General features: G+C 35.7%; 3 protein-coding genes across 3 annotated transcripts in view; all 3 read left to right on the top strand.

Annotated features, from left to right (window-relative positions):
- Nucleotides 1–201: 201 nt before the first annotated feature.
- Nucleotides 202–834, top strand: LOC140444387 (uncharacterized). Its single transcript, XM_072536139.1, has one exon. The coding sequence runs from the start codon at nucleotides 202–204 to the stop codon at nucleotides 832–834; it is 633 nt and encodes a 210-aa protein (XP_072392240.1).
- A 6366-nt stretch (nucleotides 835–7200) lies between these two features.
- Nucleotides 7201–7548, top strand: LOC140444386 (activity-regulated cytoskeleton associated protein 1-like). Its single transcript, XM_072536138.1, has one exon. The coding sequence runs from the start codon at nucleotides 7201–7203 to the stop codon at nucleotides 7546–7548; it is 348 nt and encodes a 115-aa protein (XP_072392239.1).
- Nucleotides 7549–13404: 5856 nt separating this feature from the next.
- The window catches only part of Tom40 (Translocase of outer membrane 40), a 200047-nt gene continuing 187873 nt past the window's right edge, over nucleotides 13405–25578 (top strand). Inside the window, exon 1 of the mRNA XM_072534793.1 lies at nucleotides 13405–13741. Within this exon, the coding sequence (XP_072390894.1) occupies nucleotides 13588–13741 (154 nt within the window). The 5' untranslated portion in view covers nucleotides 13405–13587. The remainder of the gene's footprint in view (nucleotides 13742–25578) is intronic.

Raw genomic sequence — 25578 nt, 5'->3', positions numbered from 1 at the left:
CTGCTCACAATCATCGACCGTTTCACAAGATGACCAGAGGCCATACCTATCTCGGAGATTACAACCGAAGTTGTCGCGCAGAAGCTCCTTGAGGGATGGATATCCTGGTTTGGCGTGCCAGCAACCATAACAACGGACCGAGGTAGGCAATTTGAGAGCCAGTTATTTCGCCAGCTCAATGGATTGCTAGGTGTACAACATATGAAAATCACTGCCCAGCACCCACAGTCAAACGGATGTATTGAACGTTTCCAACGAACGCTCAATGCTGCTCTTATCGCCGCGGACACAGTATCGTGGGTTGAAGCCCTCCCTCTGGTCATGCTAAGCCTTCGAAACACTTTCAAACAAGACATTGCATGTGCAGCCTCCGAGTTAGTGTATGGTACCCCAGCGAGTCTCCCTGGACAGCTGCTTGTCCCTAGTACTGCTACACCCGACGAGCATAGTTTTGTCCAACGACTACGTGAGACCATGAGAGCATTTGGTCCTATACCGACGAGCAACCACTCAGCCCGCACTGCCTTTGTCCATCCGGATCTACAGACTACGAGTCATGTGTTTGTGCGGACCGATAAAGTGAAGCCTCCTCTTACACCTCCCTATACCGGCCCGTTTAGAGTGTTAGAACGATGTGATAAGTTTTTAACTGTGGATGTCCAAAATGTTCCTCAGCGAATTTCCATGGACCGACTCAAACCAGCATATATTCCAGCGGCCCAACAGGTGCAGGAAGAACATGCATATGCCAACCGTCTGATGAGCAACACAGGTCAACATAGCCGTTCGAAACCAGTAGGTCCCTCACTGGAGGGGAGCCCTGTAGCAGACTGACAGTTAACCTCCAGCTACACATGGGTTGACTGTGCTACCGAAGTGAAGGAACGTCGACGGAGAAAATAAGAGGAGATCAGACCCAGCTGATGACTGTCAGAACTCGAACACCACGAGGTAACAACGAAAAGAACTCTTACAGTTTGCTTACTTGTTTTTAGTATGTAGTTTATTGTTAATAAATCAATAAAACAGTTTAAAGTGTGCTCAGACTACCTTGCTTCCCGCAAACAGGCCACAATACTATAACCAACAAGATAAGTCAACGCGCACGTTCTTGCATCTCTCTCGCATACCTGTGACGTAACCCGAGACAACTTTAATGACTGAAGTTAAATGTTCTATCTGTGTTCATGTTAATTATGTTGCTGTGTTAATCGAGTTTGCTATCCTGTGTACTTCAAAACGTAGTGAATGATATTTTTATTTATTTATTGATGTAGTAAAGACTTTGTGTATTATATTATTATATAAATGTTGTGGTGAAAACATTCAGTTTACTGTGTTAATATTACCTAATTTGTTTATCGTACGCAACTTCCTCTCCATTATCTGTAGCTACTTTATAAAGAAGACTAATTATTTGTTTGCCATAATGTATTGTGCAGTGGTGGGTTGTTTAAACAATAATAATAAAAAAAGTGAAACTTTTTCTAAGTGTCGTCTTTTTGTGTTTCCTAGAGACAAACAAATGTGTAAAGTATGGGTCTCCAAGTGTTTTAAGCGAGACAGATTTAATGTAGAAACCGCGAGAATATGCTCAAAACATTTTACAGAAGCTGATTATTGTTTAAAAGAAAAACTATTGGGATTGCCTGACAAACAGTGGAAGTTAAGAAATGATGCCATACCTTCTCTTCATTTAATAAAAGCGCTAAAACATCGCCCGAAAGTTGACGCAAAAGAAGACTGGAGAAAAGAAATATATTAAAAAATATGTAATTATTTTTTGTTTTAGACACACTTTAACAGCAGAGCAAATTTTTCTATAGATAATAATATATACTAATGGCCATTTTAATAGAACTTGAAGTAATACTTTATTTTTGATAGGTCTTTAAAAAAGTCACTTTGGATGTATGATTTACTACGAATGTGGTAGTAAAATGTGTTCTTTATTTATTTAACTTTTATTACAGAGAAAACATAAATGAACTACAACCTCAAATATCAAATGAGTCAGATGAGATTACAAAAAAAAAACGTAGAAAAAAATTGCGACAAAAAATTTAAGGATATCGCTACTCAAACTTCAATGTAAGAGGAAAAATTATATTTTTACAATATATTTATAATAGTTATGATCTACTTAAAAATTATTTAATTTTAGTGAAAACAATATAGTCAAAAAAGCCATGGAACAAATAAAGAATTTGCACACTGAAAATAAAGAATTGAAGGAACTTCTTAGAAGAGAGAAGGAGGAAAAAAGTAAAACCGAAAACATTTTTACTAAAGAACAGTTAAAAAAATTGAAAACTAAAAAACAAATTAAGTGGACAATTGAAGATATTGCTTGGGCACTTTCTTTGTATGCTGCGGGGGAAAGGTAGTAAATGATTAAAAGGGCAAGTAAAATAAATTTGCAACCAGGTAAATCCATTTCAATAATTCAGTGAATTAATATATTCAGTCTAAACTAAGTAATATATTGTAGTTTTTACTTAAGGGTATTTTACGAATATATTTTTAGTTATATTAAATACAGTCCTGACACTGATGAAAAACAACGAGATGTCCAAAATGGAGAAGGCCTGTGTTTTGCTTTTTGACGAGATGAAAATTTAGACATCTTATGAATATAAGAAAAACGACACTACACTTGGTCCAAGCGAGTATGCTCAAGTTGTTATGGCTCGAGGAATTTTTAGCAACTGGAAACAACCAATATTTTACAATTACGATTGTAAAATCACGAAACACATATTGTTTGAAATTATAACAAAATTGGAAAACATTGGATACCCAGTTTACGCAATTAATAGTGATTTAGGCGGTAGTAATTGAAGTCTTTGGAGTACTCTAAATACACTCGCGAATATAAAATCCGGGTCACCTTGAAAATTTTAAGTTTCTGGAATATTTTTGCCTCTGGTGCAGTAAAAACCTTTTTTTTAGGTTTAACCTTTTTTTAAAGAAAAAAAAAGGTTTTTGATTGTTTTGATTGAAAAAGCAGAAAACAAACCAAATTGTTGATAAAACAGCCATACGAAAAAAATGGAAAATACAGAACGTGGTAAAATGTCAGTGAAATTTCAATGACTAATATCGTGTATTGCCTCCACTTGCTCTAATGACCTCTTGCAGACGACAGGGCATACTCTCAATTTTTCTCCGGATTACATGTTGTGGTATGTTATTCCAGTCTCTCACTAACAGATCCTTAAGCTCCTGTACGTTAGGAAGAGGAGGAGATGTTAGGGCTTGAATACGTTTTTTCAAATGGTCCCAGATATGTTCGATGGGATTCAGGTCCGGAGACCTAGCTGGCCAGGGTAACCTCGTAATTCCAACCTCGTCCAAGTATTACATACTGATCGTGGCAACGTGCGTTCGCGCATTGTTCTGCATAAAAACGACGTTTTCTCTAAGCCTTGCCATGGTATTCATAATATGTTCTTCCAGAATCTCCGTAATGTCCCTTCGTGCAGTTAAGGGCCCATTTTCGATGAAGGGTAATTCTGTGCGGAAGTGGGAAGTTACACCTCCCCAAGCCATGACCGAGCCTCCACCAAATGGCATTCTTGGAGCAATGCAAGCTTGTGAAAATCATTCACCGGTTCTCCTCCAAACTCTTACACGTCCATCGGATCCAGTTAGGCAGAAACTCTTTGCTCCAATCGTTAATTCCCCAATACGCGTATTGTCGAGCAAAAGCTAGTCGTGCAACTCGATGCGCCAGGCGAAGTGGCGGTCCTGTAGCCATTACCCGAAAAGATAGTCCAAAAGAACGAAATCTTCTCCTGACTGTTACAACGCTAACATTGCGATTTCGTACTTCCTGTAGACGATTCCGATGCATAATCGCAGTTGAGGTCCGGTTTCGTAAAGCCTGAAACACAAGAAAACGGTGATCTCGTACCGTGGTCATTCTTCTTCGTCCAGAGCCAGGTCGTCTGGATAGCAAACCCTTCTCCTGAAAGCGTTGAAGCACTCGTTGAACCGTAGAAAGGCTTACGCCAACAGTTCTTGCGACTTGCCGTTGAGTATGACCGTCTTTCACAAGCGCAACAATTTGTGCCGTTTCAACAACAGTCAAGGGTATTTTTGGCAAAAAATAAACAATAATAAACACTAATAAACACTAATGGTGGCAATAATAAACGTTTGTTCGTTGAACAGAAAGTCGAAGCACAAATGAGACATTTAAAACAAGCGGCAGTTACAGGTACCGTTCATTTTGGGAAGTGTGTACTTTTCCCCGAAATCGGCAATATTGAAATTCTTTGTTGCAAAGGAAACCGCTAAGCCGACAATAATTCTCAGAAACATGCATTAGTTTGTATTTGTGTTATTATTATTTACGATAAAGCGCGTTAAAAATGAAATATCGGTGAACAAAATACGTGATTTGAAAATCCCATTAACAAAAAAAATGTTTATGTTTTTGCGGATACGCCACATATGATCAAATTATTAAGGAATCATTTTCTTGACTCTGGCTTTTCATTAAATGGCCTAATAATTAATTCAAATCCAGTTTTAGAGTTACTTAATAACACTGAAAAACTAGATTTAAATATTGCTCATAAAATAAATAAAGACTTTTGACTGTCAAAGGTGCTCAACGTCAAAAAGTTAAATTTGCCACTAAATTATTTTCACACACAGTTTCTCGAGTCATTTCGAGATTAGGAGTTTTAGGTTTGTATAAAAACCATAACAACTGGTTTGAGTGCTCTGACTTCTTCAAAACTGTTAATGATTGGTTTGATATTTTTAGTAGAGTGCCTTATGCTTATGGATTGGCTTTGAAAGAGCAAAATGAAATTTTTAATAAAATGGAGAAGACAATATTAGCTGTAAGAAAAATTGGATCTAACTCTTTACTTCCATTTCAGCGAGGTATAATTATTTCTATACGATCTTTAAAACAACTTTTTGTTGACTTAAAAAATGACTTTAATGTTAAATATATATTCACTTAAAATCTTAACCAGGTTCCTCTAGAAAGCCTATTTTCAATTTTAAGAGCAATTGGTGGTCTACATGATCATCCAATTGCTATGGAATTTAAATATAGATTAAGAAATTATATAATGGGTAGAAATGATGAAATTATTTCAACATCTGCAAACGTAGAGTCAGAGTCTGCAAATATTACTACTAATACTATAATTAATTGTGAAATTGTCACTGAAGAGATCTTTTCTTCGCTAAGTGGTGATACAGAAATTAACCCTGAAGATTTAATTGACACAAGATTTTATTAATTCGAATATAAAAGACCTGGAATGGGATGGATTGGAAAATTTAGCCGGTTTCATTACGTTTAAGTTAAAAAAAAGAAATACTTGGATATATTCCGGACGCTAACGATAAATCGTTTAGTTACTTGGGTAAACCACGTTTCTGAGGGTGGATTACTCAAACCAACACTGGAATTTGTAACTAAATGTACTGAACTGGAACATATTTTTCGTATTAAAAAAAAATATTTAAAAAACATAATAGAAGCTGCAAAATATGTAAATGTTAGCAAAGATGTAAAATTACTTTTTTTTTTAGATGTAAAATGTATTTTAAAATACGAATTCTAAATAAAAATATTAAGATAATTACAATATCCGCAAGAGAAAAATCACAAAGATTGTAAAATAAATGTCTAAATGATATTCATAAAGTCTCAAGTATGATCCGCTTTTCCTTTATGGTTCAAATTCTTTACATTTTACCGGCCTTTTATATTTAATTTATGTTTTGTAGCAATATTTATTTTGTTTGTAATACACACAATCAAATCGTAGATTTATATATTTCTTTAATTAATTTTACAAATTACTTATTAATTTTCAAACCACGTTTTCACAGAAAGTATCTAGTTATGACTTCTTAGTGCAAGATATGGCATCGAGGTATACTTACCGTTAACAGTTTAAGTTTCGAAGTTGTTCATTACAGTAATGGAACAACGTTGTCATATGATGCATCGTTAAAATAAGATTCACACAAGTCCCATGGCTTTGTCTCGCTATAACGTCATGCGCAAAGTCGATTAAAATTAGAACGCAAGTGAGCATATCTTGTTTGTTATAGCATATAGTATCACGCGCCATGGCCATTGTCATATTGTCTATCCAGCAATCAACATGTGTGTATCTGCATAATGAAGTTTTTTTAATAATGTAGTCTATTGTTTTATTTTAATCGGATTACACCGCATCAAGTAATGTGTTTTATCGTTATTTACCTCAACCTGTGCGTTGCCACCTATTTACAGTGAAGTTATTACGAAATGGTCCCTTATTTCTTGAGAATCACATCCCAATCTTAACATCCCATTAAACCTGGCGTCCCAACTAGTGGCCGAGAATGAACATTATTTCGTAGGTGTTAAAGTGCTTTTAATACCTTACCTTAGATTTCGCTGTAAGTATTTTTTTTAATCATTAACCCTACTTTCACAGCATGGCACCGTCTATTTCGCGCGGTTTTACGCTTTCCCATGCCGGCATATCGACGTGATCATGATAGTACGGGAATCGATTCATTTCGATTATTCTAGCGAATATTCGTTGTCGTTTGTCGTTCTACGCAGTGTTGCCTATGTCTAACATAATTTCGTAGTTCTTCAAATTTGTTCAACATTTTGTTGCCAAATGTCGAATTTTATCCAATTTGTTCGGATTTTCAATTAAAATATACAATTATACAACTTTTTACAAATAAAATAACTTTTATTGCTTATAATTATACAAGTTTTTCAATAAAACAACATTTATTGCGTATAATTATACAACTTTCTCAATAAAATAACTTTTATTGCGTATATAATTATATGACTCTTTCAATATAATCTTTTTATTGCATATAATTACATCCCATTCTCAATAAAATAACTTATTGCGCATAATTATATACCTTTTTCAATAAAATAACTTTTATTGCTTATATAACCATTTTAATTTTACAATAAAATAATTTTTATTGCATATAGCTGATAGATATATAGTGATATTTGGTTGTCTGTTACATCTTGAACAATGCCGAAAGCCAATTCACAAAATCCACAGGAGAGTTTTCTGCTCCTGCTACGGTGACAATGTCCCAAGATCAGTTTCAATCTCTACTTTCAGTACTTACTAATTCTAATAAACAAGTATCTGAAGATCTTTTGGTACAAATCTTACGAGAACTCCTACACAAATGTCAGGTGGAAATTTCCTTAAATGTACTGCTCGTTTTGATATTACTGTTAACGCTGATGCTGAAGCTTTTCTTGACAATGTAATCACTTTAAAGGACTGCTCCCAAATAAGTGATGAGAATTTCCTTCGTGGTTTATCCGTGCTGCTTAATGGTTTTGCTGCTACATGGTGGCAAGGTATTAAATATACAGTTCTTGCATGGGAAGTTGCCGTACAGGCCTTAAAAGATGCCTATTCGAAAAAACTTCCGACTCATTTAATATTTCGAGAAGTATTCTCGCGTGAACAAAATTCTAGTGGACCTATTGAATTATTTGTTTCCCATATTCGAGCTTTGCTTGCATAATTACCTTATACCCTAACTGAAGAGGTTCAGTTGGATATGGTTTATGTCTTACTGGTACGCAAATTACGAAAAAGGCTAACAAGAAATAAATTTCAAAACTTTAAGGAACTTTTAATGGAATCTCAAGAAATCGAAGCATCCTTAAAGAAAGGTTTAGATGCTACCGACTCTGATCGTCGACAAAAACCTCAATCAAATCAAGAAAAGGACTCTTGCAAAATAAAATTCAAACCGAAGTGTACGTTTTGTAAACATTTTGGCCATATTCAGTCAGAATGCAGAAAATTTAACAATATTAGTCAAAAGACTAAGCAATCTAATTCTAATGATTCAGCTAGCACGTATGTACCTCCTAGTCGTCTAAATACGAATCCTAGCAATTCAAATGTACCTTCTAAACGTTCTTCCAGTGTAGTTTGTTATGATTGCAATATTCCTGTTTATGTTCGCACAAATTGTCCTGTAAAATTTCTGTAAATCCTATTACTACAGAAGCAGCCTCTTCTGTAGAGCTTCTTTTAGCAGAAACTAACAATTTGAATAATCGCCCCTCTAACCAATAACTGTCTTAGGTTTGAGTGGTTGCGCATATGTTGATACTGGAGCTAAATGTACTATAGCTGGAAATAGGCTATACAATCATTTTTTAAACAAAGGTCTACACTATTTTTCCAAGGTAATGAGTTTAGTGCTTGCTGACGGTGTAAACCGCACAGTAACAGCTCGTATTTTTGAATGTTTGGTTCTCCTATTAGATAGATCCATACCTACAACTTTTGTTGCATTTCCTGAGCACACATCAGCTAAAACTCTTCTTGGCATAGACTTCTTAAAAAATGCTAATATTATTATTAATATCCCTCAAATGAAATTCTCATTTGCCGATTCTCCTAATATTCAACATAAATTATTACGGGAACCTAACTGCTGCAAAGCTTCAATTAACCTTCTTGGACTCACTTTACGACAGGACGAAGCCTCGCAGTTAAATATTTCTGAGCGTAGTACTTTACAATGCTTGATAAATCAGTACAGTGGTGTTTTTATGGAACATAATGAACCTACACCATTTGCTGAACATTGTATTAATTTAACCAGTGATATTCCAATCGCTGTGCCTCCTTATAGGACAACTTCTCTTCTTCTTCTTTAAGTTCCATCTTCTATCGAAGGTTGGAAATCATCATGGCTATGCGGACTCTGTTGACTGCCGCTCTAAAAACTCTCAAAAAGTGGAAATTTTTAAAAATGAAATCCATCATTTACTGGAAATGGAAATCATTGATGAATCCGACTCAGCTTATGCTGCACCTACGGTGCTCGTTCCTAAAAAAGACGGTACTTTTCGCATGTGCGTCGATTACAGACGCCTCAACGAAATAACTGTACCAGATAGGTATCCCCTGCCGAGGATGGACGATCTGTTGCATGCGACAACACAGACACTATTTATGACAACACTAGATTTGAAAAGTGGTTATCATCAAATTAGTGTTCGTCCATCAGATCGAGATAAAACTTCTTTTATTACTCCTTTTGGTATTTTTATTTAATCGTACGCCTTTTGGTCTCCGAAACGCGCCTGCTACTTTTCAAAGGCTTATTGATCCTTTTCGTAGCGGATTACCAAGTGTCACTATTTTGGCATATTTAGATGATATTATTATTCTATCTAGTTCGTTTGAAAATCATATCAAATAGGGCGAAATGTACTTTTGTGTGCTCTTCTGTCAAGTATTTAGGGCACCTTCTGACGCCCACTGGGATCGCTCCTGATCCTGGGAAGATATCAGCAATTGCTGACATGCCTATACCACGCAATGTTGAACATGTTTTATCATTTTTACAAACTTGTAGTTGGTTTCGACGTTTTGTGCCAAACTTCGCAGGTATATCCAAACCTGTTTCAGACTTAACTAAGAAGAATGTAGCATTTGTTTGCGGACCGGCACAAAACCAGGCTTATGAAACTCTTAAAAGATTGCTTACGCAATTTCCTATTCTTCAACATGCAACTTTTACAAACTCTTTTATAATAAAAATAGACCCAAGTTCGTATGCACTTGGCGCATGTCTCCTCCAGAGGGAGGAAGAAAATGAAAAGCCGATAGAATATGCTAGTCGCTTACTCACAGCGGCTGAACGTAACTATAGTACGACAGAACGAGAAGCTTTAGCTAGAGTATATGCAACTAATAAATTCCGGGGTTACATAGAAAGTTCGCCTGTTATTGTCAAAACAGATCATCAACCACTGAAATGGTTGATGTCGCTAAAATCTCCTACTGGCCGCCTTGCTAGATGGTCATTGGAAGTACAAAGTTATGACCTACGAATTGAATATGTTCCTGAACGAACGAATCATCGCCGATAAACCGTATAAACCTTTGAATCTGAAACCAGCAGGTCTGATCCAGACACATGTATTGGCACAACGCTTTGAATGCGTTGTAATTGATTTAGTGGGTCCACTACCTGTAACCGAAAAAGGAAACAGATGGATTTTTGTAGTGGAAGATACTTCCACAAAATGGATAGAAATATTCTCGTTAAAACAAGCTACTACGAGGAGTGCACAAAGGTACTAATAAGCGAGATATTTTTACGATACGGCACCCCTCGTAAAATAATAAGTGACAACAAACCCCAATTCGTTAGTAAAATAATGCAGCAGTTTACATACTGCCTGTAGCAATCACTCATTCCTGTTGATCACCCTGCCTCAAATCCGGAGGAACGTAAAAATCGCGATCTAAAGATTCACATTTCTATATTAGTGCAAAGGGACCATACTAAATAGGAAGACGTACTACCCAGTATTTGTTTTTCCATGAATACGGTACCAAATTTAGCTACCGTTTATTTCCCGGCTTATTTGAACTTTGCGCGTGAGCTGTGTACGCCCACAAATGTGCATAAAGACTTACGAGCTATTGTCGCGAGTGAAACGGTTATTCCTGAGATGACGCCGTACTTGCGCAGACATACAGACATTTTACTAAGTGCGCGTGAGAATAATGAGTTACGCCAAGACGCTTCGAATCTGTACGCAGATAAACACTTTCGCGAAACCGTTGTGTTTAACAAAGGACAGAAAGTTCTCGTAAAGACTCACATTCTTAGTAAGAGTGATGCAGGACTGTCTTCCAAATTTGCGCCGCGTCGCGATGGTCCATACCTTATCCTCAACCAACTTTCTCCTACTTCGTACGAGTTAGCAACTGTAACGCACCCGGATATATCAATTGGAAAGTACCATGTATCTGCTCTCCATCCTTTTGTGGAGGATGATTCCAATTCGCCTACAACACTTCTACATGAATTACGTAGTAGAGGACGACCTTCAACCACGTTGTAGAAAGACGTTCCAGATGAAGCCAAAGGGGCTATCCCAAAACGACACTCAAAGCCACCGCAGCAATCTGCAAGTTCTGGTGTACCTGAAACCACAGCTAGTGACCCCAGAAGTACCTCTTTGCCTGCAAAGAGTAATGGTTCTATGCAGAGACCCAGGCGTTCCAAGCGCCGTCCTAAGCGTTACCAAGACGCCCATGCAGGATGCCCGAGGTATGTCCCAAGCCCTCGCCAATAATCAATTTTCTTTTGTATCAGTCATATTCTGTTAAAATATATATCGACTCTACGTTAAAATCTTTATTAGAGAGTAGGTATATTATATAGACACTAATAGTATAAAAGGAAGAATTATTAGTTTTTAGAGAGATATAGATTAAGTAGAATGTAGAACCCATAGTACATAAAAAATTAGGACATCGGGGAAGTTTGTTTTGACGATTCCGTACGTACGTAATGGCGGCGGCGCTACAGTCACTCTAGGTGGGAGTATGACATAGCGGGAGACGTGGAAGAATTGAAGTGAAAGTGAAGATATGAGATATGATAATATGATGACTCTGAGAATGAAAAATGAATAATGGTGTTGGTTGGTACCCCATTGCAAATTTAATTTTGTTTTTTCTGTGTTTTAATCGTCTTGAATTGTAAAAAAAGTTTTAAACATTGTTCCGCGATAGTTAAAATGGAACAAAATAAAAGAGTACTATGATAGTGTAGTAAGACGGAAATATGTAAATTTATAGGACTTTCTCTGTATATGTGGTGTAAAAGTGTAAATGGCAGAGACCAGAAATTTATTAACTTCCTTAAAAGTAAACCACAATGCACTAGGATGGATCCTATGAAATTAATTGCTCATAGAAAATATATGAAAGTAGGAGAAAACAATTTTGTATGAATACATGTTTTACAAAAAATGTGTCTGCTTTTTTTGTAAATCATTTCTGTTTACAGTCTCATATTTCCATTTTGTTGTAAACAAATAAAATTGTGTTTTCTATTTACTGGACTCATATGGAACCTTTAAAATTCTTTTGATTGTTTTACATATATCTTCATCATCAAACATTTTCCATCTGCTCCTCTCTCACAATTGCTTCCGTCTGTGTCTACCTTGTGCTGTTAAGTTTATAGAAATGATGTTTACACCCTTGTTGTTCCATTGTAATTTCTTAAAAATGTCTTATAGAACAAGGGTGAACAGTTTGGGAGAAATGGTGTGTCCTTGTCTCACTCCCCATAGTTACATATTTTACTTTTATTTAAATAGTTACATATTTCACTTTAATTATACATAGTCACATATTTTCCTTTTATTGTACATAGTTACATATTTTACTTTTATTTTACACATAAAAATAGTTTATTTTTTATTTATAATATGTTTGTGTGTAAAATACATTAGATAAATAATAAAGCTCTAACATATACACACATGCGCGCACACACACAGACATGAACACACACATACAAGTAGCATAGCAGGATTAAAGTGCCTCATCCTGCTCTGCACTATTCAGTAAATGTAAATATATAGATGAAAGTAGCCTCCCCAAGCGGGGGAGGGGTGGAGGAATGGAGGAAAGCCTGGGGAACATTGGGGTTCGAAGGAGTGGTCCCTAATTCACGGACCAATCCTTCTCACCTCAGTGAATTGTATGCCTGAATGTCCATATGGGTATGCAAGTCTCCGCAGGTAGGACTTACTTATTTTGGTTGCTTGCTTGTGTGTAATTCCATATATCATTTTGTAGGTTGTAGTGAATAGATGGTTAAGTTCAGAATGGAACCTAGTTTCGTGGACACAGATTGCTATACAGGGATACAGGTGAAGACCACCACAATGGCAGTGATGACTTAGATCTATATTATACCTCTGTGATTCCTCAAATTTTATAAATTACAGAAATAAATAAATTTTTAAGAATATCTGTTTTTTATGTTGATGTTTAATGTAATGGAAAACAGATATAGTCATAAAATAATAAATTAAAACTTATCCTGTACCAAAACTATAACATATCTATGTATAACATATCTATCTGATATGTTATACATTTATGGTATATAAAATTGCATAAGTGTATACTACATTTTTGGACAGAGAATATATTTTGGCATAGAATAAGTTTTTATTTATTATTTTATGATTATATTTATTTTCCATATAAAATTCGGAACATTTTGAATTTCCCGCCTAAAATTCAGTATATCATTTTTGAATTTCTCGCCTTAAATTCAGAACCTACATTTTGTATTTGCCGCTAAATATTTTAGTTCCCGATTCCGAACTTATTTAGCGCTAGAAACTCTCCCCACTTTTTCTCCGGTACTTACCTTACTAGGACTCTGACACCTACCGCCTACATATTTCGTGTTGGTATCATGTGACCTCACGGGCTATGCCGCGGATGACGTGCATCGGTAAGTAAATTAGATGAAGCATATACGTCCATGTGAGTGGTGGTTGATCCATGTCAAATGTCAATCACAACACATCAACTGTTTCCTTCTGTCATCTGCAACTGCAGTACAGTGTCAAAACCAAGCAAATTACAAAAATGTGTGGTGGTTTCTAAAAATTTTTACTTAGATTATATTTATTGACTGAAACTGTGAAGTATATACAGAATTTTTAATAGTTGGAATTCACTTATTATCAGTCCGTAACTATTATAAGTAATGGGTAATGTACACGCTTATTCCTCTAACCCTCCTTCACCACCTCCACCAAGTACAACCTTCCCTAGGAAGAAGGATACTGATCCTGCAGCTATTCCGCCGGAGGTGATTGAAAATCCTGGACCATTGGAAGAGATTCATTCAAAGTGTAAAAGTATGTTGCATCCTAACCTAATTTTTTTAGTAGGTACCTATGTGAGCCATTTAAAAAAATTGTGGCACAACTAATTTTGATAACATGAGTTATTTGTTCTCTCGAATAGCTTAAGCTTTAAAGTAGAAAAACAGTTTTATATTGTTTATCATATCAATTAACACTATATATTTACTTAATTATGTATATATATATTTATGCAGTGCTCATGTTATTAGATTCACTATATATATATATATATATATATATATATATATATATATATATATATATATATATATATATATATATATATATATATATATATAATTTAAAATGATTGTTTCGACCAAAAAAATAATTTATAAATACATAGCAATTATCAGGTAAAGTGGCCTCTAATAAAAATCTTTGTTTTTTCTAAGAAACTCAATATTTCGCTATTTATTTGAAGGCTTTATCAGGAGTAAACTGTAAAACAATTTGAACATTACAAAAAATGGTGTACCAATACATTTAAAAACACTCACAGAAATTAAAATATTTCACAAATATAAACTGACATTGAAGTATGTAAAATATTGAATGTCAAGATTAAATTGTCTTAAGCACTTTGTTTACAGCAATTCGATAAAAAAATTTAAATTACTTCAAATGTAAAAATAAAAATTACAATAAAAGAAACAGTAGAAGAATGAAGTAATTCGATAAAAAAATTTAAATTACTTCAAATGTAAAAATAAAAATTACAATAAAAGAAACAGTAGAAGAATGAAGTAATTCGATAAAAAAATTTAAATTACTTCAAATGTAAAAATAAAAATTACAATAAAAGAAACATTAGAAGAATGATATTTTTTTGATGAATTAATAAGGTTAATTGTTATTAAGGTGAATGTTGGCTATTTTGAGTATTTATAAATTTTGTTTAATATATTACAATGTTATGTACAATACAAATATATTACAATGGACACTGTCCAGTGGTTGTTTTATAATTTAAAGTGTTTTTTTTGGTAATGTCATAGATCTCAAGAAATAATCTACTTTTGTAGTTATCAGTCTGTGCCAAAATGTGAGTTCTGTTACAGTCTAGCATAATGACCAGTGTTTTCATAGTGCTCAACTACTGCCCAAGTATTTTTCCCAAGCAGCAATCACTTTTATGTTGTGTGATGCATTGTTTTAGCCATTGTGATGTTTGGCCAATGTAGCTATTTTATATAACATTACTTTTATATAAGGTTGGTACTGGGTCCTTGATTTTTGAAAATAGTTGTTTGCTGTTCATGGTATTGTAGCGAGATTAAATAAAACGAGTGGTTCGAATTTATATAAATATATTTATTTATAGTTTACAGTTCGGTACTCTTTTATCAACTAAACTTATTTCTAACATTGTTACCTATATATACCAAATATTATGTTCGAGAATATTCTGGTGTAGTCCCACCTCTAATTCGCCTACGTGACCGGTTATTCTCTCTCGCACTCGATACACCTGGGCCATGCCGAGAGCATGTTCGTAACACTGCTCCCCTCTTAAATCTGATCGTCCCGATCAGCAACTCTATATGTAGGCACAGGATGGCGGAATCTACAGGACTCTCCAGCTCTGCATGAACCCTTTAGAAAGAAATAACAGTCTACTGACTTTGAAGGATACAATCTCATCGGGTTAATGCAACACACAGTAATTCGTACGCCAGTTTCTCTTAAGATTACTTCAAGCATGCTTCTGACAATCTTCCAATCCAGATTATCTAGTGCATGGCCTATCTTGGGTAAGGCCAAATTCTTGATGTCGTAATTGCACACAATTTTCTTCAAATTAGTTAGAGCACGCCATATATCCTCGTAGCTTGCCCTGTCTGTATATGACTTCCTGGTCACCATATACAGCAAAGATCGAGAACCATCTTCTAATCTCAGTACTCTTCCAACTTTAGGCTGCTGGTTTTTTAACTCGTCCAAACGACCGAATTTCTTATAAAATACGGATGAGATTCCTTTACTCATCTCAAGATCTTGGGCAACACTTAGAATTAATTGAGCTTGTCATACAGAAAAAAATAGCTCACAGGAATTTTAAAGCCTCAGGCAACTCATATGAGGAGTTTTCGATGTTAAGGGAAAGATGTAAATCATTACAAGCAGTATGTTATAACAACTATTTAGAGAATATTCAAGCAAATCTTTCAAGTAATCCCCACTCTTTTTGGAGGTATGTTAGTACTACACGTGGGTCTAGTGCTTATCCTAATGTAATGTCTAATAAAGGTGGGGATGTAATAGCTCAGAATGGTGATGAAATAGTTAATCTTTTTGCCAGTTATTTTTCAGGTACATATAATGATGGTGAGTATAATGTACCTAATTTTGAATTGGACTATAGTGTGGATTGTCAGATTCTGAAGTTTAGTGTGACTGATGTTTTCGAGGGGATTATGAGTTTAAAAACTACATATTCTTCGGGACCTGGTGGTATACCTGCAGCCCTTATTAAGAACTGTATTTTTTCCCTTTGTAAACCTTTACAACAAATTTTCAATTTATCATTATCATCATCTGTATTTCCACAATATTGGAAAAATAGTTTTCTTACACCCATCTATAAATCTGGCAATCGCGAGTGTGTTAACAACTATAGAGGTATAACTATTCAATCAGCAATCCCGAACCTTCTTGATAAATTGGTATCGATAAATCTCACCTGGGCTTGCAGAAACATAATTATTGATGAACAACATGGATTTTCTAACGGGAAGTCAACAGTAACAAACCTTGTCAATTACCAACAATACTTGTTGGGTGCATTTGAGAATAAAATTCAGGTCGACAGCGTTTACACTGATTTCTCAAAGGCCTTTGACCAGGTTAATCATAATCTTTTGGTCCACAAACTTCATGCATCTGGATTTGGTGACCTCATTGTTAATTGGATTAAAAGTTTTCTGATGGGACGTACACAGCAAGTACGGATTAACAATTATATTTCAAAAGAATTCCATTGTTATTCTGGTGTACCACAAGGGTCTCACTGTGGTCCTTTGTTTTTTAACTTGTTCATTAACGATATTGGTAAGGCTATCAAAAACTCACACTTCGTGCTATTTGCTGATGATCTTAAGCTATTTCGTTGTATACATAATAAATCGGATAGAGATCTCCTGCAAGATGATGTAAACAATATATTTTTATGGTCAAAACAAAATGGTTTAAGCTTAAATCCAACTAAATGTTCTTGTATTTCATTTGGTCGTATAAATAATCTAATAGCTAATAGATATGTTCTTAATGATGTACTCTTGGATTCAGTTACTGAGATAAGAGATTTGGGTGTATTATTGGATTGTGCATTGACATTTAGAAGCCATTTTCTTAAAATTAAGGAAACAGGATTTCTTAATCTTGGTTTTATTTATCGTAACAGTCATGATCTCTCACCTATTGTATTTAAATTATTGTATTGCTCTCTGGTACGCTCAGGTCTTGAATACTGCTCTGTTGTTTGGTCCCCATTTCATCAAGTATACATTGATGGATTGGAGAGCGTACAGAGGAAGTTTCTAAGATCTTTAGCTTTTAAAGCACATATTAATTTAAAAAATACTGATAATTATTTCATAGATTATTCTATAATAATGTCTCAATTTAACATTATTACATTGAAGAACCGCAGGTTGAGAGCTGATATGTTATTTTTGTTTAAAATTATAAACAACTTTGTTAATTGCCCTTCGTTATTAGCCAATGTACACTTAAACACAATACATAGAACTCGACACACTGCACTCTTTTATATTCCTTTTCATAGGACTGATTATGCTCGTCATTTTCCCTTGTCGAGAATGCTGAGCTCTTGCAATGACCTCCTATTGGATCCTTTCTGTACAAACATTAACGCTTTCAAAAGGCAACTTGAGAATGTAATTATCAATCTAGATATGTGATATTTTTTTATATATATATTTTTTAACTTTGATGATTTGATATACTGTTTTTATGTACAAATTTTAACTGTTTACTTGTTTCTTTGTTATTGTTTGATGTTTCTTATTGTTCTATATTGTTCTAAAATTCTATATTGTTTGATTGTGTACATGATCTTTACTTTTTACCATTTGTTATATTTTATTGTAAATGGTTCTACCGTTGAAATAAATAAATAAAAAATAAACACAGTGGGCTAGAGAGACGTTATGCGGAACACTAAAAAGATCCTGCTGAACTTCTGTGGTCACGCTGAATCTAGCACTCTTTCTCTCTGCGTAATTTGTCATAAATTCATTAAAGCTTGGTCGCCGGTCATCTTTGATCTCATGTTGAAGGGTTCGTGCTTCTTCTGTTTCATTTGAGCCAGCATATGGTGCAAGACGATTTATGTGAACTACTTTTGGTTTACCTTTCGGCAACTTCTCAATTCGGTATATTACGTCATTTATTTTCTTTTTAATTTCATACGGACCTTCCCATTGTCTTTGCAGTTTGGGAGACAAGCCTCGACGACGTTGTGGATTATAAAGCCAAACAAGATCACCTACTTCATAGCTTTCACTCTTGCATCGAGAATCATATTGATCTTTCATTCTGTCACTGGCTATCTGGATGTGTTGTCGGGCAAGTTCATGAATGTTGTTCATTCTTAACTTCAGGCGGTGGACATAATCTTCGCTTGCAACATGTTCTTCGGAAGGTCTGCAGCCAAACTCTAGGTCGCAGGGTAAACGAACTTCACGACCTAACATCAGGCAGGTTGGAGTCTGGCCTGTAGTTTCATTCACGGCCGAGCGGTAGGTCATTAGGAATAAATGAATATGCTGGTCCCAATCTCTTTGATGTTCTGATACAACCTTGGACAGGTGTTTACCCATTGTTCGGTTCATTCTCTCGACCATTCCATCTGATTGAGGATGCAGGTGTGTCGTTCTGGTCTTATTGACACCAATCAATTTACAAACGTTTTGGAAAAGGGTTGACTCGAAGTTTCGCCCTTGGTCGGAGTGGATCTCCAAGGGAACACCAAATCGGCTAAAGAATTCTTTAACAAGTACCTCTGCAACGGTAGCAGCTTCTTGATTTGGTATCGCATAGGCCTCAGTCCATTTCGTAAAATAATCCATGGCTACCAGGATATATTTATTTCCATCGTTTGTCTCTGGAAGTGGACCTGCAATGTCGATTGCTACTCTTTCCATAGGACTACCAACATTGTACTGTCTCATGGGTGCCCTCTTTTTACCAGCTGGACCATTACTGGTTGCACACAGTTCACATTTCCGGCACCATCTTCTGACATCATCTTTACAGTTCACCCAATAGAACCGTTCTCGAACCTTTTGCAGAGTCTTCGTGATACCAAAGTGTCCACCTGATGCACCGTCATGCAACTGACGCAATACTTCTGACACTTTACTTTTAGGTACAATCAACTGAAGCTTAGTTTCTGTACCATCATCGTTCTCAAAGGTTCTATTCAGAAGATCATCTTTCAGCACTAGGCAATTCCATTGGCTCCAGTAACACTTGACTTCTGGACTACATGCACTAATGTCTTGCCAAGAAGGTCTTTCACTTCGACGCATCCAATCTAATACTCTTTTTATACATGGATCATCTGCTTGAGCGTCTTGTAGCTGTTGAGGCTGCCATTGATCATTAATGACGGTGGTTCGTCTCACGGCGCAAAGTCGTTCTTCTAATTTAAGACAGTGATTACAATTTACACTGCATGGCCGTCTCGAAAGGGCATCAGCATTTGAATGAACTCTGCCAGCCCTGTGTTCGATCTCGTAATCATATTCTTGTAATCATTCTAACCATCTTGCCATCTGGCCCTCTGGATTACGGAATTGTAGAAGCCATTTTAGAGCTGCGTGATCCGTGCGAAGAAGAAACTTTCTGCCATACAAGTATTTATGGAAATGCTCGCAAGCCTTTACTACGCCTAGCAATTCTCTCCTGGTAACGCAATAGTTTCTTTCTGGTTTCGACAAGACTTTGCTAAAGTAAGCGATGACTTTCTCCTGCCCATCTTGGATTTGGGAAAGAACAGCTCCTATTGCACTGTTGCTTGCATCGGTGTCCAACACAAATTTTCCTGCCTGTCCAGGGTAGCTTAAAATCGGTGCGCTGATCAGAGTCATTTGTAAGTGTTCGCAAGCTGTTTGACACTCTTCGCTCCATGTATATTCTTTGCCTTCTTCTGTCAACTTTGTTAATGGCTTGGAGATGTTGGCAAATCCTTTGACAAAACGTCGGTAATATGTACATAGGCCAAGAAAACTTCTAATTTCGTGTTTATCTCTTGGTACAGGCCAATCTTTAATTGCTGCAAGTTTTTCAGGATCAGCTGTTACACCATTACTTGCTACAATATGTCCCAAGTACTTCACTTCTCGTCGAAACAAGTGACATTTCTTTGGACTTAACTTCAAATTCGCTGCCCGCAATCGTTGAAAGACTTCTGTCAGATTATTGGCATGTTCATCGAAGGATCTTCCAACTACAATTACATCATCCAAATAAACCGGGCATGTTTTCCATGTTAGACCTCTTAAAACTGCCTCCATTAATCTTTCAAATGTGGCCGGGGCATTACATAAACCAAAGGGCATAACTGTGAACTGCCAAAGCCCTGTGAACTGTGATCCTATCGAGAATGCGGTTTTTTCACGATCAGCTGGCTCCATGTCTACTTGCCAATATCCACTTTTCAGATCGAGTGTGGAGAACCAACGAGAACCAGAAAGTGTATCTAAAGTATCGTCTATTCTGGGCAAAAGATAACTATCTTTTTTAGTTACTGCATTGAGCTGTCGGTAGTCAATACAAAAACGTGTTGAACCATCTTTATTCTTTACTAGCACTACTGGTGACGTCCATGGACTGTTTGATGGTTCAATTACCCCTTGTTTGTTCATATCTTTGATGATGTCTTCGGCTTCATCTCTTTTCGCAAATGGAAGTCGTCTAGGTTGTTGTCTGATTGGCTGAGCGTCTACGGTATTAATTTTATGCTTTACTATGCTTGTTTTGCCATTATCCTTCTTATCCATGGCAAAAACATCTTGAAATTCTATCAGCATAGACTTCACTTTTTTAGTTCGTTCATCATCAAGATTTTGGCACGTTTTAATCATCGTCTCAACAAGCTCCTTTGGATACTTAGATTTCGACGGTTTTTCATTAGTATTCATGGAACAAATCGAAGCCACGGGAACACACTGTCCGATCAAAGTTCTTTTACTTAACTTAATAGCAGTTCCCTTTAAATTCATAACTCTTACAGGAACGACATATCGAATTCTCACCAAAGCTTTTGCCGATAGGAACTCGGAATTATTCACATCTTCGACCATCCTTAAACTTCCCTCTCGGCAGTAACCATCAGGTCTGGTCATCAAAAGTTTCTCACTATTACCGGGTATTGTTACGTCACAAGTAGTTATTAAACTGATAACATCTTCTTTGTCTTCATGAAACGGCAACTCTTCACCACTGATCTCGAGAACTCCATCTTTGACATTCAATACAGCCCCAACTTTCCTTAGTAAATCCATCCCCAATATGAACTCGTCGGAGATATCTGCAATTAATACTCTATGTTTCACTGTGGTCTGGCCAATGGATACTGACATATTAGCCTCGCCATATGTATTAATTATCTCACCAGTTGCTGTTCTAAGCTTTACTGTTGCAGGCGATAATTTAAGATGGCCTCGTACTACTTCTGGCCGTGCAATAGTTCTCGTTGCACCTGTATCCACCAAAAACGATCTACATTTATTATTGATACGACCCTCGATGTACAAGCTATTAATTCCACCTGAGGACGTAATGTTCACAGTTACTATGGGGGCTGTGTTTCTCGAGGTCGGCAGTTGCCCCTTGGTGTCGACCCGTTCTAGTTTTCCGACTGTTGTATCATTTTCTTGAAATTACGACGAATGTGACCTACGTCACCACAATTCCAACATCTGGGCTCGCGTCTCTTCGGCATCGTGTTACGAACTACTTTTCGAACCATTTCTTCTAGACGTTCATCGTTTGGTTCGTCGCCGTCTTCAATGGTTCTTACTCGATGGCTCCGTGATGTTTGACTAGCTGTTTCATGTTCCAAGGCAATAGCGAGCGCTTCATCTAGAACTTTCGGTCTTGCTAGTCGTAAAGCTTTCTGTAATTCACTTTCTCTTAACCCATTGACGAAGGTATCTACAGCAATTTCTTCCAAAATGTTGTCTGGTACCTCCGGTTGAATTCTACTTCTTAGTTGCGCCTTGTAGACTTGTTGTAGATGGGCATCTCCGTAACGTTTGTCTAGTAGAGTGAACAAGGTCTGGTAACATTTTTCTTGACCCTTAGGAATCGATCTTAGGATATCTGCAGCATCACCTCGTAAAGCAGCAGTCAAGGAAACAGCTTTTTCTTGTTCTGTCCAATGATTGGCTGTCGCAATAGCTTCAAATTGTCTAAGGTATATGGACCAAGAGGACTTTCCATCAAATGGTGGCAATTTGAATCTCATATGATGTGTCATTTCGTCTCTAGCAGATTCTTCTTTCACTACCGGATCTAAAGCTACCGTATTAATTGGTGGTAGCACTTTCGTGTTAGTTATCATGGTCTCTAATTGTTTGATCTTCTCTTCTACGTTGTTTACATTTTTCTGTATCTGATCAAATGTTCTTGAGACTTCTTCAAATTTGTCATTGTTTTTATTACATAGTTCGTCGAATCTTCTATACATATTTTCGAATTTCTCGTCGTTTTGTCTAGCTACTTGTTTAATAATTTGAGACGTTTCATCGAATCTTTTGGAAACAGTCTCGAATTTATCATCAGTTTTTTTAGAAGTTTCTTCTATCTTCATTAAAACTGATTCTTCTGCTGACTGAAAATGGAATGTCTCTGGGTCATCTCCATTCTTGTTAAGAACAGTCTTTAGTCGTTCTTGGAGTATCTTCTTGGACCCGCTGCAGTCTTCATCGCGTTCTTCCAGTTGCTCACGCAACTGTTTTACTGAAAGTTGTACTAGCAGCATCTTGGGTCAGGCACACATGTACTTTTTAAATGTTCTTTCGTACAAAGATCACTACCGATCTACGCGGATGTTCCCGACGAACAATACTTTTCAAAAGTTCAAAAGTCTTTTTCAAAAGTCACTGCTGAATTTATTTTTTTTTTACTCACACCGTAACACCAACTGTAGCGAGATTAAATAAAACGAGCGGTTCGAATTTATATAAATATATTTATTTATAGTTTACAGTTCGGTACTCTTTTATCAACTAAACTTACTTCTAACATTGTTACCTATATATACCAAAAGTATTATGTTCGAGAATATTCTGGCGTAGTCCCACCTCTAATTCGCCTACGTGACCGGTGATTCTCTCTCGCACTCGATACACCGCGAAGCTTCTGGAAGAGTATTAGAGATGCAATGCAACTGTTACCTGGACCATGCCGAGAGCATGTTCGTAACAGTATTATATTCAAAATTTGGAAGGGAAAAATAATGAGAGTGAATGGGTGTATGTGGGTCCAAGGCTAATCGTCGTAGGAGATTTGTGGTTGGATGTGGATCTGAATCTATCAATATTCAGACGGTTCCTAAATCAGCATCTCTGCATGTTACAAGATTGGCTCCTAACACTAAACCCAAAGACTTAAGAAACAGCCTTAGAGAAAAGTTTCCAGAAGTGACCTGCGAGTCTGAGATGAGTCGAAACACCCAGGCATTTATTCCTCAATGAAGGTCACTGTTAACCAAGATAATTTCAGAAAGGTTTAGAATAGAGAAGTCTGGCCTAGTGGTGCAGTAGTTTTCCGTTTTTTTATGAAGAGGAGAGTGCCGAAAGAAAAATAAATCCTCTCAATCAACACAAATAGTAAGTAATATAAACATTAATACACCAAAGAAACTCATGTCAATATACTATCAAAATGTACCAAAACCAATAGAATATATGCTGAAGCTCTAACTGAAAACTATGACATAATTGCCCTTACTGAGACATGGCTGAATGAAGGTATTTTTGATTCTGAACTTTTCGACAATAGGTACACAGTGCTTAGGAAAGATAGGTCAGACCATAGGCTGCGAGGTGGAGGAGTACTTTTAGCAATCAAAAAGAACTACCTTATGAACTTGTTAATGTTACCTGTAATAGTGATTGTGTAATACTTAAGATAAATTTAAAAAACTTTACCCTTTATGTTTCCGTTGTGTATTTTATACCTAAAGCTGATGTTGTGATGTATGAAAATTATTTTAATTTGTTTGTGAATATTTTTTATTAAAAAACTCAAATGTGATGTTACTAGATTTCAATTTACCCCATTTTAATGATAACAGCTTTTTGGATTTTGATAAAAATGTGCTGATGCAGCAGTTTCTTAATATTAACAACTTGCAACAAATAAATAATATTCCTAATTGTATGAATAGATTTTTAGATTTTACTCTGACTAATATACAGTATAGGTAAAAGTTTATTGTCGGTATGGACCTTACGTGAGATGGAGTGAGAAACACCTGTTAAAAGAGAGAGGTATATTAGGTCCGTCCTTTATATTGTCGAAAATGCATTAGTGAAAATTAATAAAAGAGGAGAAGTTCAACGTTGCCAAACTTATTGGTTTTATTTAACCTGTTGTCTTTTTAGCATTTGAACAATGTTCTAAGATAATCAAATTTGGGCGAATTGTTTTAAATGGCAGCTTACTGTTTTTTATTGGGAATATGCCACAATTTTACTTTACAATAAGTGTAATTTAACATTTTAATTTTCACTTCGGAAATCGTTTTATATAAATAAAATTTATTCATGTTTCATATTTTAAGTACGATTTCCGAATTGGAAATCTAAACATCAAAATAAGCTTATTTTAAAGTCACATTGTGCCTTATTCCCAATATAAATAATAAACTGCATTATGACGCCACAATAAAAAAACTTCATACACAATTATTTGGCAACGTCGCGATGTCAAAGTAAGGACACTTCTGTGGTAACGAGTAGAGGTGGGTCGTTGATGTTTTTATCGTTAACGCAACTGAACCGTTTTTCGTAAACAAGTAACGTTAAATTATTCAACTAGTTGATTGTTTAACAGTAGTTTCAAGTAAGAGAGTACATAAACAAACATATTGGCTATTATCGTTTATGTGTATATGTATTGAAGAGAAAGAAACTAATGAAGGATATATTTATTATAACTTGAAAAGTAAATTAAACAATACAAATAGTAAATCGTACTTACATTTATATTACACATTATTAAATCGCGAATTGTCTAAATTGACATTTAAATAATCCATAGCATGGAAAGTGTAATATAACTCAGAGCAGGTATTAATTTTGATTTTTATGTTATTTTACTTTTATATTCATAACATAATCACTTTCATTTATAACATGTTTTCTCACATACAATATTGAGTTATCTTTGTTATGTTCTTTACTTACTAACTTTATAAATATTGATGTCATTGCAATAAAAATTACTTCTGTTTATGTTTTTTTACTTTTAATTGTACATATATGTGGATATACACTGACCAAACAGCGTAGTCAAAACATTACAAGGATCTAGGGATCCCACCTTAAATTTTCACCTTTACCATGCGAGATGCGCTATGCACCATTGCGCAGATGATTTTAAGACTTTTGACATTTTTGTTTCTCCTAACCTAACCTGTATCTTTTACCGATTAAAAAAAGAGATCAATGCTCATCATAATTATAACTAATAAAAATAACCTTGGTCCATCCTTGGCCGTTCAAAATTTCTATAAATATTTTGAGAACGATTTCAAAACGTCAAACTTTGGTTAGTTAAAAAATGTGATT

This window comes from Diabrotica undecimpunctata, chromosome 6, assembly GCF_040954645.1.
Source record: "Diabrotica undecimpunctata isolate CICGRU chromosome 6, icDiaUnde3, whole genome shotgun sequence".
NCBI lineage: Eukaryota > Metazoa > Arthropoda > Insecta > Coleoptera > Chrysomelidae > Diabrotica > Diabrotica undecimpunctata.
Note: the sequence above shows the minus strand (reverse complement) of the source record. Positions and strands in the feature narration are given on the sequence as shown.